General features: G+C 46.9%; 1 protein-coding gene across 4 annotated transcripts in view; it reads left to right on the top strand.

The window, feature by feature from the left end:
• Window positions 1–15,211, top strand: part of LOC146856651 (zinc finger protein 540-like) — a 330,854-nt gene that overhangs the window by 7,454 nt on the left and 308,189 nt on the right. For all 4 annotated transcript variants that reach the window (XR_014981542.1, XM_085654832.1, XM_085654833.1 and 1 more), the window contains exon 2: window positions 4,040–4,166. Coding sequence is in view for 3 of the 4 variants with exons in the window: in XM_085654832.1 (XP_085510958.1) it covers window positions 4,040–4,166 (127 nt within the window). In the remaining variant the exon portion in view is untranslated. The remainder of the gene's footprint in view (window positions 1–4,039; window positions 4,167–15,211) is intronic.

The following is a 15,211-nucleotide window of genomic DNA, read 5'->3' as shown; positions in this document are numbered from 1 at the left end:
AAGTTCACCTAGCCCCTATCAAGTCTGTCCTGAACCTCGTTGCCAGGCTTATTTTCGATTGCAAGAGGTCCGATCACATCTCCCCCATCCTCAAAGATCTCCAATGGCTTCCTATCGAAGGCAGATCCATCTACAAGACCGCGTGCATTACACATAAAGCCTTACATCTTCAAACCCCACTGTATCGCTCACAAAGACTTCACAAAGCGGGCTGCTCTAGAGAAATGAGGAGCACCAATGCTCTTATACTGGTTCCTTCCTTGGTTAATATGAAATCTACCCAATCACGCTCTTTCTCCGGTAATGCGCCTACAATCTGGAACTCTCTCCCCAAAGATCTACGTTGCAACCTTTCATACTTCTGCTTCAAAAGAGATCTCAAGCGACACATTCTCCTCAAATACTGGGGTCCTTAATGCTGTCACCTTACAGTTGTCTCACATCCTGCCCATTATGGTGTTATGTTTCTCACCGCATTATGCCTGACCTTCTACCCCTCCTCTCTTCTTCACATATACCTTCATCCTCCTTCTACCAGCTCTCATATATTCACTGCATACTCCTTCATGCCATCTCCTCCCCCTTCTCCCTCCCCGGCTCCAGGCCTTTCCCCATACCTCCTCCCCACGTCCCCTGGCCAACCACGCTTGCACAGATATCCAATGCCTGGTTATGGATTAAATGTTACTTCTTATTTCCTTGTCTATGTATTTATTGTTCTTTACATTTTGCTCATATGTTTTGCTTTTCCTTTTTGTACGAATGTAATACTGCATAGTGTTTCCACTTACATCCCCTGTAAAGCGCTGTGATACCCTTGGGTCTAGCCAGCGTTCTATAAAACCGTTTAAATAAATAAATAAATAAATAAATGGATCATCCCACCTGGGTGCTAGGCACGATTCTCGGTTGTGATTCTTCACTACCACCCAGTCTCCAGGATTCAGATCATGTGCTTGATCCGGTTGCCTGGCGACTGCGTCTTCTCCAACCAAGGAAATCTCACTGACGTGGTCCGGATCTCGGAAGGAACTGCGAGATGCAGTGGTGGTTGATGAATGACGATTGGTTCAACGGCAGCCCCCTCTCCCCTCCCCAGCCAGAACCCCTAGTCATGACAGATGCGTCCTTTTGGGGTGGGGCTGCCATCTCGAAGAGGTGGAGATCAGGGTACACTGGTCTCCGGCAGAATCGGGGCTCCACATAAATCTGTTGGCGCTCTGAGCGATTTGGGCATTGAAAGCGTTTCTTACTTCCGTCAAGGGGAAGCTAGTGCAGGTGTTCACGGACACCACCACCTCCATATGGTACTGCAACAGGAAGGGCGGGGTGGGGTCGTGGACCTTTTGTCGAAAGGCTCTGCATCTCTGGACATGGCTCGAACAGCAGGGCATAACCCTGGAAGTTCAACACCTGGCAGGTTCTCTGAACACCAGGGCGGACATACTCAGCCTTCGATGCCTAGCAGATCACGAATGGTGTCTCCAGTTGGAGGTGGCACAAGGTATCTTTCATCAGTGAAGAAAACATGCAGTGTCCGCAATACTGCACGCTGGAGTTTCCAAGGTAGCTATTGCTCGGCGGCAATTTTCGTTCTGAGTGGAACTTAGGCCTGCTGTACGCCTTTCCACCCATACCACTCCTGCCCAGGGTTCTGAAGAAGAACAAGAGCGACTCGGCCCAAGTCATTCTTGTGGGTCCAGACTGGACGAGGAGAGTCCGGTATTCAGAGCTTCTGAAAATGAGCATCGATCCTCCGATCAGGCTTCCCCTTCGGGAGGATCTTCTGTTGCAGCAACAGGGGAGGGTCCTCCACCCGAACCTGTCAATTCTCCTCCTCCATGCGTGGAGATTGAATGGCGACAGTTGAGGTTTTGACCTTCCTCCTGAAGTGTGTGAGTTTATTTTGGCGGCCAGGTGGCTTTCCACTAAGATGGTATACACCTGCTGTTGGCAAAGGTTTGTAAAATATTGTACAGAAAGGTCGTTTGACCCTCTGTCTGCCTCTTTATCTACTATCCTCCTTTTGATTCTTACCCACGCCACCCTTCCCTGACCCTCCCTGCTATCCCCCGCGCAATCCACTGCGCCCCTGCCATCCCACGGCCCCCCCCTCTGCGTGCCCCCTTCCCCTCTACGCAACCCCCTTCCCCTCTACGCAACCCCCTTCCCCTCTGCGCAACCCCCATCCCCTCTGCGCGACCCCCTTACCCACTGCATGACCCCCCCCTTCTGACCGACCCCCTCCTGTGTGTGAACCCCCGGACTCATTTATTAGGGCTAAGGTTGTTCCCCTTTTACTGGGCCCTAGTTGTGACACGCATTCAAGTCAGTCACTTCATGGTTCTGCGCTTCTGGCGTGCGAAAATGAAAAGTACTGACGTCCGCATGCCTGGGGGGCACCTATATAGGTGACCGCAACACCATAACCCACTCTAATGACACCAATGATCTCACACACAGCCAAATGGAGCCACCTGACAGTGCGCAAAAGTTTCCCCATCAGCCTGACGTCTGGGAAATTCAAAGGTAAGGAATCTGCAGCTAGATATTGTCTCTTCTAAATAATGCTTTACTGAAGGTAAGTAACTTGTTCCTCTAGAAAAACACACCAGTGAAGTAATTGTTATCATGCTTTACATTTACCATTGATGGATTCATTTTTGCTCGATATACTGGTTTAACTTGTTATGTTTTCTATTAAGGCGCACTCTCACATATCCTCAGTAAAGACTGACTCCTTAACTAAATTGTGCAGCGTTAACAGTCATACTGTTTCGTCTTGTCACAACCTACCCAAAACCTTCATAGATCACCGGCCACCAGATTACGTGCCTCAATTGTGCATCTCTAACAGAGCAGTTGCCATTTTAAGGATTAACATTACCCTAGCTAATCCTTCAGACTTCCGAAAACAAATCAGTATTTTAGCATTTGATGTCCTTTGAAACCTATACCCCTCATAAGTAAATATTGAAACATTTTGATTCCATACACAGACACAAGTGCCATTGGCGGGCTCTGAATAATTACTTTAAGCCAGCCGGTGGGTCTAGTTCATAAACGAGTTTTTTGCTGTTTTTGTTTTTGCGATAGAAGGGCATAGCATCCCTGTCTACTTGCTTTTAGTTGGTGTCGTGGCTGTTGGGTTATAAAAACATTTGGTAAATCTGGTGTGTTAAAATAAGTTAAATTACGGTGTTACAGTTACATTACGCTCTCCTGGCCACTTAAATAGAGGATTGTACTCCAACTGAAAGAGTTACTCTGAACTTCACATTTGAGGCACATGGGCCACATAAAAAGTGAGCCCTGCAATTGCTAATTAAAGCGTGATCTCTGCTACAGTTTTGGACTAATTGGTGTCTTAAAGCTCGAGGAGCGGTAGTCGTTATACAGCGGTAAATGGTTAGTACAGGGACTTTAAAAGTATCTGCTGCTTTTAGCCGGAAATGCAGCTACGTTTGTTGACATCTCCAAAGTAAGCTCAATAACATACAAAAAACCACATTGAAAACCTAACTGAATATAACACAGCAAAATAGAACACAACAAAGTACAACTCAGCAACATCAAATTACAATAAGCAGAAAAAAACTGCAGCAGAAAAAAAAGCAGAACACATCGCCACCATAACACTTATAAGAAGGTCTAAGAGTGTTTGTCACTTATTACTACCTCCATAAACCTGCTGTCATAATACGCTTAGTAACTCCATGAGCTTTAAGTAGAGCGTCCTTGAAAGGTTGCAGGCAGAGGCAGTCATTTTGGGCATGTTGTGTATTGGCATCATGGCTTGCCTCTGTGTTACCTTCATGCAGGCAGGTCCTCTGCCTAGATAGCCACCTCAGTGTTTAATGCCAGATGAAGCTCCAGTTTACCCATGTCCTTGTTTGCGCTAGTAATTTATAGTTGGTACTTGTGAATGAACCAAGGAAAAAGCCAGGCCAAAAAACAAGATCTTGTAATTATTGTTTCCCGTCGGATATTTATTTCACTGTAACTTTGTATCTTATATGCAATTTGCGTTCTTTCTCAGGCACCAGTATGTTTCCAGGATGTGACAGCCTGTTTCTCTGAAGTAGAGTGGAAGCTTTTACATGAATGGCAAAAGGAGCTCTACAGGAATGTGATGAAGGATATTCACCAGGCTTTAGTCGCATTAGGTAAAATTAGACTCTGTATACTAAAGAAATGATATATATATATATATATATGTAAAAGATGTAATTGGAGGTTTAATGAGCGTTCTAAATACTATTATTTATTGTACTATAAGTGATGTATCGTATAATCTTTGGATGGAGACGGCACTAGTTATAGTTCATGTAGTGTGGCTAGCATGTTGTTAACAGTGTATATGTAGGTGTGCGAACTATAGGACATTTCGAACAGGGCACTAGTTATAACTGTTGGGTATAACCGTAACTTTAGGATTTCCTAACTATAACTAAGCTTTAACCTTTGCTTATTTTTCATTGAATTTCTAAGTTTTTGTAATTTTTTAATACATGTTTTCGTAACTTAACAGTAACATGATCATTGTTTTGCAAAAGAAGCATAAGGATTTATACAGAAAATTACCTGCTTTATGTAGAAACATATGTACATGGATTTGATGAGACATAATTATCTGTTATTTCTTTGAAGAAGAAATAAACCTGTATTGGTTTCCAGCAGCCAGCACAATCCCTATGGTTGTTGCTGGTATTTCGTTATATTGGGCTGTGTTCATAGCCCTTTTGGTGTTACATCCTGACAGTCATCATCGCCACCATAGTTGATGGCTGTTATTTAATTTAGTATTGTTGGACTATGTGTGTATAGCCCGTTGCTGCTATTAAACATTGATATTATAGTTAACTTTTTTGTTTTTGTTTTGAAGTATGTTTTGATTTAAAACCACACAAAGGCTGCTGTAACTGTAGGAAAGTGCACTTTTCGTTTGGTCACCCCCACACATTTTGCCAAAGTGCTGATCGTTATGTTTGAAAGTGGACTGAAGCCTGTGCCCAGGCCCCAGTGTCAGTGCTCTCTCCCTAAAAACGATGTAAGAAAATTGGAACTTCCAATTGGCAAGGACTTTAACCCCCTTACTAGTCGCTAGTAAATGGTACCAAGGGTACCTACAACATGGGTGTTAAATGGGTCACCAAAGCCTGAAGCACTGATTGTGCTACCCTGATAGACTCAAGTAAACAGATGACAGCAGTCCTGCCAATGCAGACTGCAGGACCAGTGCAAACTGCTCCAACTCGACTTTGCCCTCAACATAAGTGGCAAAGTCAAAGCACTATTTAGTATATGTCAGTCACCCCTTAGGTAGGCCTCCTAAGCCCAGGAGGTACAGTATATTAAAGGTGTGGACATATAAATGCAAGTTTATATGTCCCTATAGTAGCCCTTTTTTTTATTAAGGACTACTATAAGTGATTAGCGGTCCATAGTGTAACATAGGCTGGCACACGGACACCAAGAGGGCGCCAGTTCCATTGTGGTACTGCTGAATATGGTCATGTTTGGTATCTAACAACATGCCTTCTCACCCCTGAGATAATTCCAATGTTGGGTTTGATGTGGCATGTACCCAGGTGGCTGCGTTAGAGGTTGCCCACCTGGTTGCTCCAGCCTCTCCTGTGATCTGGCTGACAGCCTGCAGCTGCCACCACCAAGACAGAAATGTGACCTCCTGGCAGGCAGAAACAAAGGCCTGGCTGGGAAGGAAGTGACACCTACTTCCCTGACAGGATGACTAGTGAAGTGGAACATCATGGCGGTGACCTTCAAAGCTAGCACCGCCTCTGAAATGCAGGATTTATGTGACACCCCTGACACCAGAACCTCAGATCTGTGAAGATGCAAAGGAGGACAAAGAAGTGACCAGAGTCTGCGACTACAGGAGCCACACAAACCAAAGGCGGAATACTCTGCACCGCCTACAACACTCTTGGAACTTCACTACTGCGACTCAGTCATGTAGTTCTACGATCATAGATCGGTTCCTCTAGACAGAGGGACCCCCTTTGAGAGCCAAAGGCAACTCCAGACTCCCTTGGACCATTGGCACTAGTCCCCTGCAACTGTATGTAAAAAGAACGTCCTGGAACCAAAGACTCTCTAGCCATTGGGCCCTTTGAGAGAGCATCCAAAAATATCTGGTCCAATGCATTGTGGGAACTGTAGTCCTGACCTCCATCAAGTTTCAGGTGGTTACAGTTTTCCTCTGGACGTCAAAGTATTATCAAGCTGACCTTACCACCTCCAAGGATTGTTGGTGACCAGTCCAGTTACCACCATCTTCAATCAACGCTGCAACAAGAGGGAGCCCTGCAGCACTTTCAACCGACCACAGCAGTGGCCCCATTGTCGACCTTTTGCATCTGTTTCCTCTCCAGTGCCATCTCAGCGTTAAACCCAGCTCTCCTCCACTCTCGCTTCAGCACCAAGAATAGCCAGGACAACTCTGCAATAACTCCGGTTATATATATCCAATTGTGTTCGTTTTGGTATCTAAATTTATATAAAAATCTGCTTATTTTCATAAATTGGTGTTGGAGTTCAATGTTGGTATTCTGAAATGCTTAACACATGTTTGTCTAGTAAAGCCAGACTGTTCTTTGCCACACTGCCAGGACTGAGACAAGGATTTAATATTGTGAATCCACAAAACATCTTTAAGTATCATGATTCTAACTAGCATCACCACATAATACTCCACTTTCCTACAGTAGAAGCCAGACTTGATTATGAGTATGTTCATTTTATGAAATGTAATCTTTTTTTTGTATTTCGGAGTTACAGCAGTACAATCTCGATAGTACCTCGGAATTTTATACCTCTTTTCCCCATTTACATTCAGATCCTGAAAGATGAAGGGTGTATGCCTTTCTTGAAGGAATATCTGGTCTTTCAAGCCACCTTCCACTTGTTGCAGTGCTCCAATGGCTGACAAAGTAGACCCTGTTGTGTATGAGTAGCAGTAAAAACAGGAAGAGCAGATGATGCTACAGGAGGTACATGATTTAGAGCACAGGAATAAGATAAAAGAGTCTGTTGTCTGGCAGTTTTTCTCCTTGCCAGCTGGAGAAATCAGGTTAATACAAAATTCGTAATCTGTAACCTTTGGGAAAAAAAAGGTAATATCTTATGGGACCCCACAGCAGTATTCTTTCTAAATGTCTGGAATGTACAAGCACTTGGAGATAATGCACTCTACTAGATTGGTGCAGGACGAACAGCGGTGGGAGGAGGAGTTGCAAGAGGCTGCAGCCACTTCTTCTGACACTGCAATTCCTTCAACCTCCTTAGTATTGGCAGGACCTCCCCACCACCCAGTCCACCTGTCCTAGCATCTGTACCTGCTCCTGGTACAGCAGTGTCAGTCCATCTGCTGAGACAGGAAAGAGAAATTGTGGAGCAGTATGGCAACATACTGTCTGCTCTGCCATACAGTGATTATTAGAGCACCGTCGTAGGGACAAGAGTGGCTGATTAGGAGACTTCCGTACCTTGAAGTAAGTGTGACTACAGAAAAGGGTTCCCACTCTGTCCCCGAGTTAGGATCATCATTGATGAGACTCAGGTACACAGGCGGTGTGTGTCGACAAAAAGGGCAAGTATAGCCACGTATGAGTGCCCTACCAGATAGTGACAAGAATAGGAGGGTACATGTCTAGAACCTTTTGTAGTGATCCATATCCTGAAGGTTTACATCGACCCTTATGGGCGGCTACTTATGGCAGAAACATGATGATACGGCAGATAGGGACATGGGGTTGTTACTTTCCCATACACCCTTAATCTGAACATTTTTTAATCCTGCCAAGTGGAATCCATAATAAAGATAGCGTATACCCATTTAGGCAGTATTACAATTTTTCTCTGCGTGAGGGATCCCTATTCTAAGATTTGTTTCTTTTCTACATTCTTTTTGGTCTTCTTGTTGGTCTACACCAGTGAGTCGCCACGGCCCTATGATGAAGCATGCCACTCATTAAGTGGGTGAGGGCAGTATTTACACCCCTTTGGGATTCCCAAATTGGGTCATGATTTTTCACATCTTGCCTCTTTTTTGTTTAAATTTGTTTATTGAATTTTCAAATTTAAAATATTTTGCTTTACACATATTAGGCCATACATCAACAAGACATTTCGAGGTTCGGCTATAAATGTTTCAGGGCTTGAATCTACTATGCTTCAGCTCGATTAATAGTTACAAAGTCATGCCTAACACAGTTGCAGTATTTGTGATGTCTATTTCCAACAATTTCACATAACATAAACTTAATATAACAAAAGAACAATGCAGTTACCCCCTTCTCGCATTTTCAGTTAATTAAATCAGCATTCTCTCTCAAGAATTCTACGTCATTAACTCGTTGTGTTTGTGCCACCTTCGCTCACCCCCCTCCCACCGCCATCTATTGCCCACCCATTCCATTGTTGGCTTTCTGAATTCTGGAATAGTTGATAGTTTGTCTGTATGGATGTTAGGGGCTTACCACTCCCACAGCCTTAAGTGCCTACATCACTGTCTATTGCTGGCATGCCTGCTTGTCATACGCCCTATGCTATTAATTAAATCTTACTCCTCGTCGTGTTTAGACACATTTTCCTGATTTTCAGAGTAGTTTTTCCACAGTGTACGGAAATCTTACAATATTCCGTTCCATAGCTCTGCCCCTGGCTGTTTCCGTATCCGCATTGCGTCTTCGCGGTGGAGTGCTATGCTTTCCTCTTGTGCCCAGCAGAAAAGCGATTGGAAACAGGCCTTCGCGACTGGGGGCTCAGGGGATTTCCAACGCCTTGTGAACAGACGTTTGGCCACTATGAGTCCCAAGTCTTAATAACAGTTTGTCACTTTATGCTTTTTTAACCTTTGATATAAACCTTGAAGGCAGGTCTCCCATGTCCAATCTATGTTGCGCTCTGTACATTGAGCCAGATGCTTGGTGACTGTGTCCCAGTATGCTTGGATAACCCTGCCTGTCCACAGCATGTGTAGTAGGTCTGCTCCCACCATATTGCATGTTTGACATCCAGCATCATTTCGATTAAAGAAGTGATTTATTATGGCTGGTGTTAAATAAACTCTGAGATGCCGGTAAACGGGGAACTGCCCTCGACTGGATCCACTACTTTCTCTCCGGCAGAACCCAAAGGTCCAAACTCCCTTCCTTCCTCTCTGAACCCACCGAGATCAACTGTGGAGTACCCCAAGGATCCTCGCTCAGCCCCACGTTCTTCAACATCTACATAGCCCCCTTCGCCGCCATCGTCAGACAGCACGGGCTCAGCATAGTATCGTACGCAGATGACACCCAGCTCATCCTCTCTCTCACCAAGAACCCCGAAGACACATTTCCAAGAAGGAATGAAAGATGTTTCAGCCTGGATGAGCGGCAGCTGCCTAAAATTTGAACTTGGAGACTGAGGTCCTCGTACTCGGACCCTCCCCTACCGCTTGGGACAGCTCATGGTGGCCCCCTGCCCTCGGAATCCCACCCACCCCAACGGACCACACCCGGATCCTTGACATCATTCTAGACTCCTCCCTCACCCTGACCCACCAGATCAACGCCGTTGCCTCCACCTGTTTCAACTTCCTCTGCAAGACCTTCAAGTGGATCCCCCCAGAACACAGAAAGACCGTCACCCACGCACTCATAACCAGCAGACTGGACTACGGTAACGCCCTCTACACCTGAATAAACCAATCCCTGCTACACAAGTTTCAAACCATCCAGAACACCGCAGCCAGACTCGTCCTCGGAACTGCTCGACAGGAGCATATAACCCAGCACCTGCGAGACCTCCACTGGCTCCCCATCGAGTAGAGAGTAACCTTCAAGCTACTCACCCACGCCTACAAATCCCTCCACAACATCGGACCCAAATACCTCAACGAAAGAGTCTCCTTCCACGTACCCAAAAGGAACCTCGGCTCCGCCAACCTTGCCCTGGCAGAGACCCCACGCATCCGCAAAACCAGAGCAGGTGGAAGAGCTTTCTCCTACGTCGCAGCAGAGACATGGAACGAGCTCCCAGTCAACATCAGAAGCTCTCCCATGCTGCACACCTTCATGAAGAGCCTCAAGACCTGGCTTTTCGATTGATTCAGAGCTGCACCCCCTCCGCGCCTTTTGACCCTCACAGGTGAGTAGCACGCTTTACAAATCCCTGATTCATTGATTGATCTGTAATACTGAATGAGCCAGAATCTGGCATTTCGGGGGACATGTGTGCAACTTACCAGAATGTTCTCTCATTCCCGGTCTGTACTAGGTCCCTGCAGGTCGGCATCCCAGTGGGCTCGGAGAGATAGTAGTGGCGGTGCTGTATGCCTACGTATGGAGTCTCCCAACCATCTAGTCAGATGTTGGCCTGTGCCCAGCTCCTGTAGATATTGCAGTGTTAAGTGGGTGACAGGCTCTTGTGTTATATCTCCCCACAGTGTGCGCAATGTGTGCACCACCGCTGCATGTAATAAGAATTGTCCCTGCGGTAATCCGGATTCGTCAGCAAGCACTGCAAACGGAGGGAAGAGGTGTGGCGCCACGGCCAGGGCAACTGACTCTGGAATCTGGGGATCACGGTTCGATCCCCAGCGCCGGCGGCAGATTAGCCCAGCACCATGTGACTCTGGGCAATAGCATGCTTAATCTTCCCGACGGCCCCCAGCGCCTAGAGACCCTTACGGGTGATTGTTGGCACTTTACAAATGTGGATTATTATTATATTTTTTATTAATGGTAGCAGGTGGCCATCACTGTAAAGGTTTTCTAGAGTGTGCACTCCCACTTCTTCCCATCGGGAGAGTTCTATGCCAGTGAGGGCCCGGCAGTTCCTAGGCGTCCCAACTATAGGGAGTGATGGCGTATATGGAGTGATTGTTTTTGTGAGTCTTAAACTGTGGCTGAAGCATTTGTAAGCTACGTGCACTAATAGTTGGGTAGGCGACTTTCCCTTCCTGCCTGGATGGAATATCGTTACTATCTGCGAGTGCGTGTATCCCGCTGCAAGCATGGCAGTATCTTCTAATTGTCACTCACTTAGTCATTTGGCAACCCACTGGAGCTGTGCTGCTAGATAATATTGCTCCATATTAGGTACTGCGAGACCCCCTTGATCAATCGAGGGGTACATTTTGGTTAGTGCTACTCTGCTGCGTGATCCATGCCATTTGAAGTGCCTCATATTTCATTTGAATCCACTGAAAAACACTGGTTGAACATGTACTGGCAGATTTGTGAAATGAGAAAGGAGACGTGGAAGCACCACCATTTTCAGAAGTGCAATACGTCCCATAACTGTCAGGGGTAGCGTAGCGTACTCCAGAAGGTCATTTGTGCACGTATTGCTGTAACTGCTCGAACCAGGTTGCCCTCAAATAGATCCGCATGTTCCCTGTATATGAGTACCCAGAGGTATCGGAACGTTGTTAGTTGCCAACGTACTGAGATGACGCTAAGAAGCATATTTGGGTCCAATGTGGATTCCGAAAAAGGGTATAAACATGATTTTTCCCCGTTCACTTGGAGACCAGAGACAGAGGCAAAATCTAACAATGTTTTTTCTATTGCTGTGCATGAAATCCCGACATCTCTGAGATAGATCAGAAGATCGTTGGCGTACAATGAGACTGTGTGTATCCCATCTCCCAGAGGGATACCCCATTCCTCTTGTGACCCACGCAGGGGCTCGGCTAATGCCTCAATGGCCAATGCAAACAATAACTGGGAGAGCGGGCAGCCCTGTCATGTCCCCCTGTTCGATTGGAATCTGCTCAGACAGATACGGACCTGTTCTAACTCTAGCCATGGGCTGCTTATAAAGTAATTTTACTAGCCCTAGAAACCCATTTCCTAGACCATATTTTCCGGAGTGCAGCAAAAAGGAATCCCCCTCTCTAGGGTATCAAATGCCTTTTCAAAGTCTAGTACTAAGCAGCCAGAGCGTGCCCAACTCTCTCTTGAGTAGTGTGCTACCCTGAAAAAACGCTGTAGATTCAGGGACGTGGAACGGGCTGGTAAGAACTCATTTTGGTCGGCATGGACCAGATGTGGCACAAGTGTTGCCCCCCTGTCCGCAAATATTTTTATCTAGCACTTTGTAATGTATGTTCAATAGTGCTAATGAACGATATGAGCCTAACAATTCTGCATCTCTGTTGGGTTTAGGTAACAACACTAATAATGACTCTCAAAGTGTGCCTGGTAGTATCCCTGTTTCTTGTGCATTGTGATATACCAAGAGGAGTTGTGGGGCTAGTGCCTGCTGACATGCCTTATAGTACTCGGTTGGCAGTCTGTCAGTACCAGGCGCTTTGCAGGTGGCCAATGCTCGTATTGTCATCTCGACCTCCAGTAGCGAGACTGGTGGATCCAGGTTGTCTCTTTGCTCTGCTGACACTTGGTGTAGGTCCAGAGGGGACAGAAATAGTTTCAGTTCTGCCGGTGTGGGAAAGATTCGGGATTTATATACTCTGGTGTAGTGGGACGCGAATTCACAGTGGATGTCAAACTGCTTGGTGAGTACCTGTCCTGTGGCGGGCTGCAGTCGCAGTATAGGTGTTTGTGCATGCTCCTGCCTGAACATTCTTGCTAGCAATCTGCCCAACCTGTCTGCTGCCGCATGGTTGCGTGCTGCATGTGCCTCATAGTTTAAGCAGCGCAACCTTTCTAGTTTTTCCGCATGGTTTCCCCTCTGCGCATCTACAGCTTGTTGCACGTCACCGCCTCGTGCTAGGGCTGCTTCCAGCTTGGTCAGGGAATCATCGATATCTTTTACCTCGCGATCTAGCTGTCTTCTTACACTCCAGTTCAGTCCCAGACATTGCCCCCTAACTACTGCCTTTCCTGCATCCCATAGTACTCCCACATCAGCGGCTGAGCCCGTGTTCTTTTCAAAGTATGTATCTACTGCTGCGCTTACTGCTTCCCTATATTGGGGATCCTCTAACGCCAGAGGCTGCAGCCTCCACAATCGAGTGGTGCGCCCTGTATCGTCTCCATGGAATTGTCAAATGTGTGGGCTGTGGTCAGAGTGAGTTCTGCCGCGATAGTTGGCTCTGCAACATTTCGCCAGAATTGGTGAGCTTACCACAAATTGGCCAGTGCGAACATGTAAGCAATGTGGGTGAGAGTAGTGGGAATATAAGCGTGTTTGTGGGTGTAGGGATCTCCATGCATCTGCCTACCCCCAAAGACGTAGTCACTCCCTCAGGTTTTGGGCGTTGGATGTTGCTGATATTTGCGTCAATGGGAGGAAGGATCTGTCCAGACTGATGTCTAGTACTGCGTTAAAATCACCACCTAACAACCATGGCACGTCACACCAGCATGATAGTAATTCTGTAAGTGTGCGCCAGAAGGTGTTTTGATCTGTGGGGCGTATATGGAGCCTAACACTATCGGACCTCCATTAAGACAGCCTCTTACTAGAACAAAGCGGCCATGTTTGTCTCCTCTGGGGTAAATAGTGTTCCTGGTCTCACACCGATGAGGGCTCCCCTGGCATAGGACGAGTAGCCTGTGGCTAGTATTTGGCCCTTCCATCTCTGCTGTAGCCTATGGATTTCTGGTTGTGCTGTATGTGTCTCTTGTAACAGCGCTACATTTGCTGCGTGTCTCTTGAGGTATGCATATATTTCGTATGTGCGGGCCGGTGCGTGCAGCCCTCCAACATTCCAGATGACTTTGTTGGTGGGTGGCATGTGTCACAGACACTAGCTAATGAGGTCCATAGGTGGTGTGGTGCGGCAGAGGTCAGGCGGCGATGTCAACCATATCATGTTCTTGGGGTGCTGTACAGGCATTAGAGAACTGTCTGCGCTTAGGGATCGCTCTGGGGACGAGTCTGTATCTTTGCTTGCCTGCCTCCTCCTCATGGTCGCCGCCGTTTGCAAAGCGTCCTGTTGTTCCCTCAGTACTTGCTTCAATTGAGGTGCCACCTTCAGCGAACTCAGAGTTGCCTCAGAACGCGGCTTATGTCTCCTGCGACGACCACTTTCTTAGGATTTGTTTCCCTGCCAGTACGTCTTTGGCTTGGTACAGTGTGCTGTCCCATGCTTTCAAGCCATTCCCATGCTTTCTCTGCTTCATTGTTTTTCATTTTTTATGAGTTGATCCATCCAAGACCGCGCGGAGGCGAGCCGGGAATATGAGGGAGTATTTTATGTTTAAGTCCCGCATCCGCTTCGTGACTGTTTAGAAATGCATTACGTTGTATTTAGACACCAAGGGCGAAATCTGGGAAAAAGAGGACCTGAGAGTTATACACCTTGACCGCGTCTATCTTCCTGACCTCTCTGAGTATCGCATCTCTGTCTTTGAAATTTAACAGGCAGAGCAAGAAGGATCAGGGGCCTGTGCCCAGTAATGGGCGACCCGTTGGCACCCTGTGTGCTCTTTCTATGACGAAGAAGGGAGATAGTGAGTCTGTTGGAATCAGGGATTTCAGCCAGGTCTCCATATAAGCCACTGCGTCTTCACCTTCCGTGCATTCCGGCAATCCAACTAGGCGGATGTTGTTTCTGCGGGAGCGGCCTTCCGCCTCATCCACCCTGCACTCCAGTGAATTCAACCGTGCCGAAAGTGCTCACATTTCATTGGACATCGCCTTGGTAACCGGGACGGCTTCCTCTATTTCTGTCACCAGGTCAGTGACTTTCCCTGATAGCTTCATGTAGAAGCGTAAAATCTGTTGTGATTTTATCAATGCAACCTTCCAGAAACATACGGGTTTGTGCTAGTGTCACTATGATCTGCGCCACCGTTTAAAGTACTGAATCTATTTTAGATTCCAGTGTGAAAGATTGCAAGGTCTCCAGTTCCTCAAGTGTCTGGCCAGGGTGCCTCAGGGCTGAGTCTGGCTGTGTGGCTGTTGTACCTGTCCGTTGTCGGCCCATCTTGGGAGACTGGTAATAATCAGTCCACGCATAGGCTGATGGGGCTGCAGTGCCTGAAGGAGACGCAGTGTCCTCTGCTCAGTAAATCTGCCTGTGTCCTGTGCTTGGTATCTGTGTGCGGCCTGAATTTGCACGGTGTGTTGGCAGGTCAATGGTATAGATGAGTGTTCCCTGGTTAGGACAGGCTTACTGTGCTTTTGCTGTAGTTCCCAGTTATGTTGCCGCCTGTTGCTGCTTGTTCCCCTACACCACAAGATGTCCCATTAGCAGGGGGTCATCTCGCCACCGGGTGACCCGTGACAG

The sequence above is a fragment of the Triturus cristatus genome, chromosome 4_1 (assembly GCF_964204655.1).
Source record: "Triturus cristatus chromosome 4_1, aTriCri1.1, whole genome shotgun sequence".
In the NCBI taxonomy this organism is placed as follows: domain Eukaryota; kingdom Metazoa; phylum Chordata; class Amphibia; order Caudata; family Salamandridae; genus Triturus; species Triturus cristatus.
Note: the sequence above shows the minus strand (reverse complement) of the source record. Positions and strands in the feature narration are given on the sequence as shown.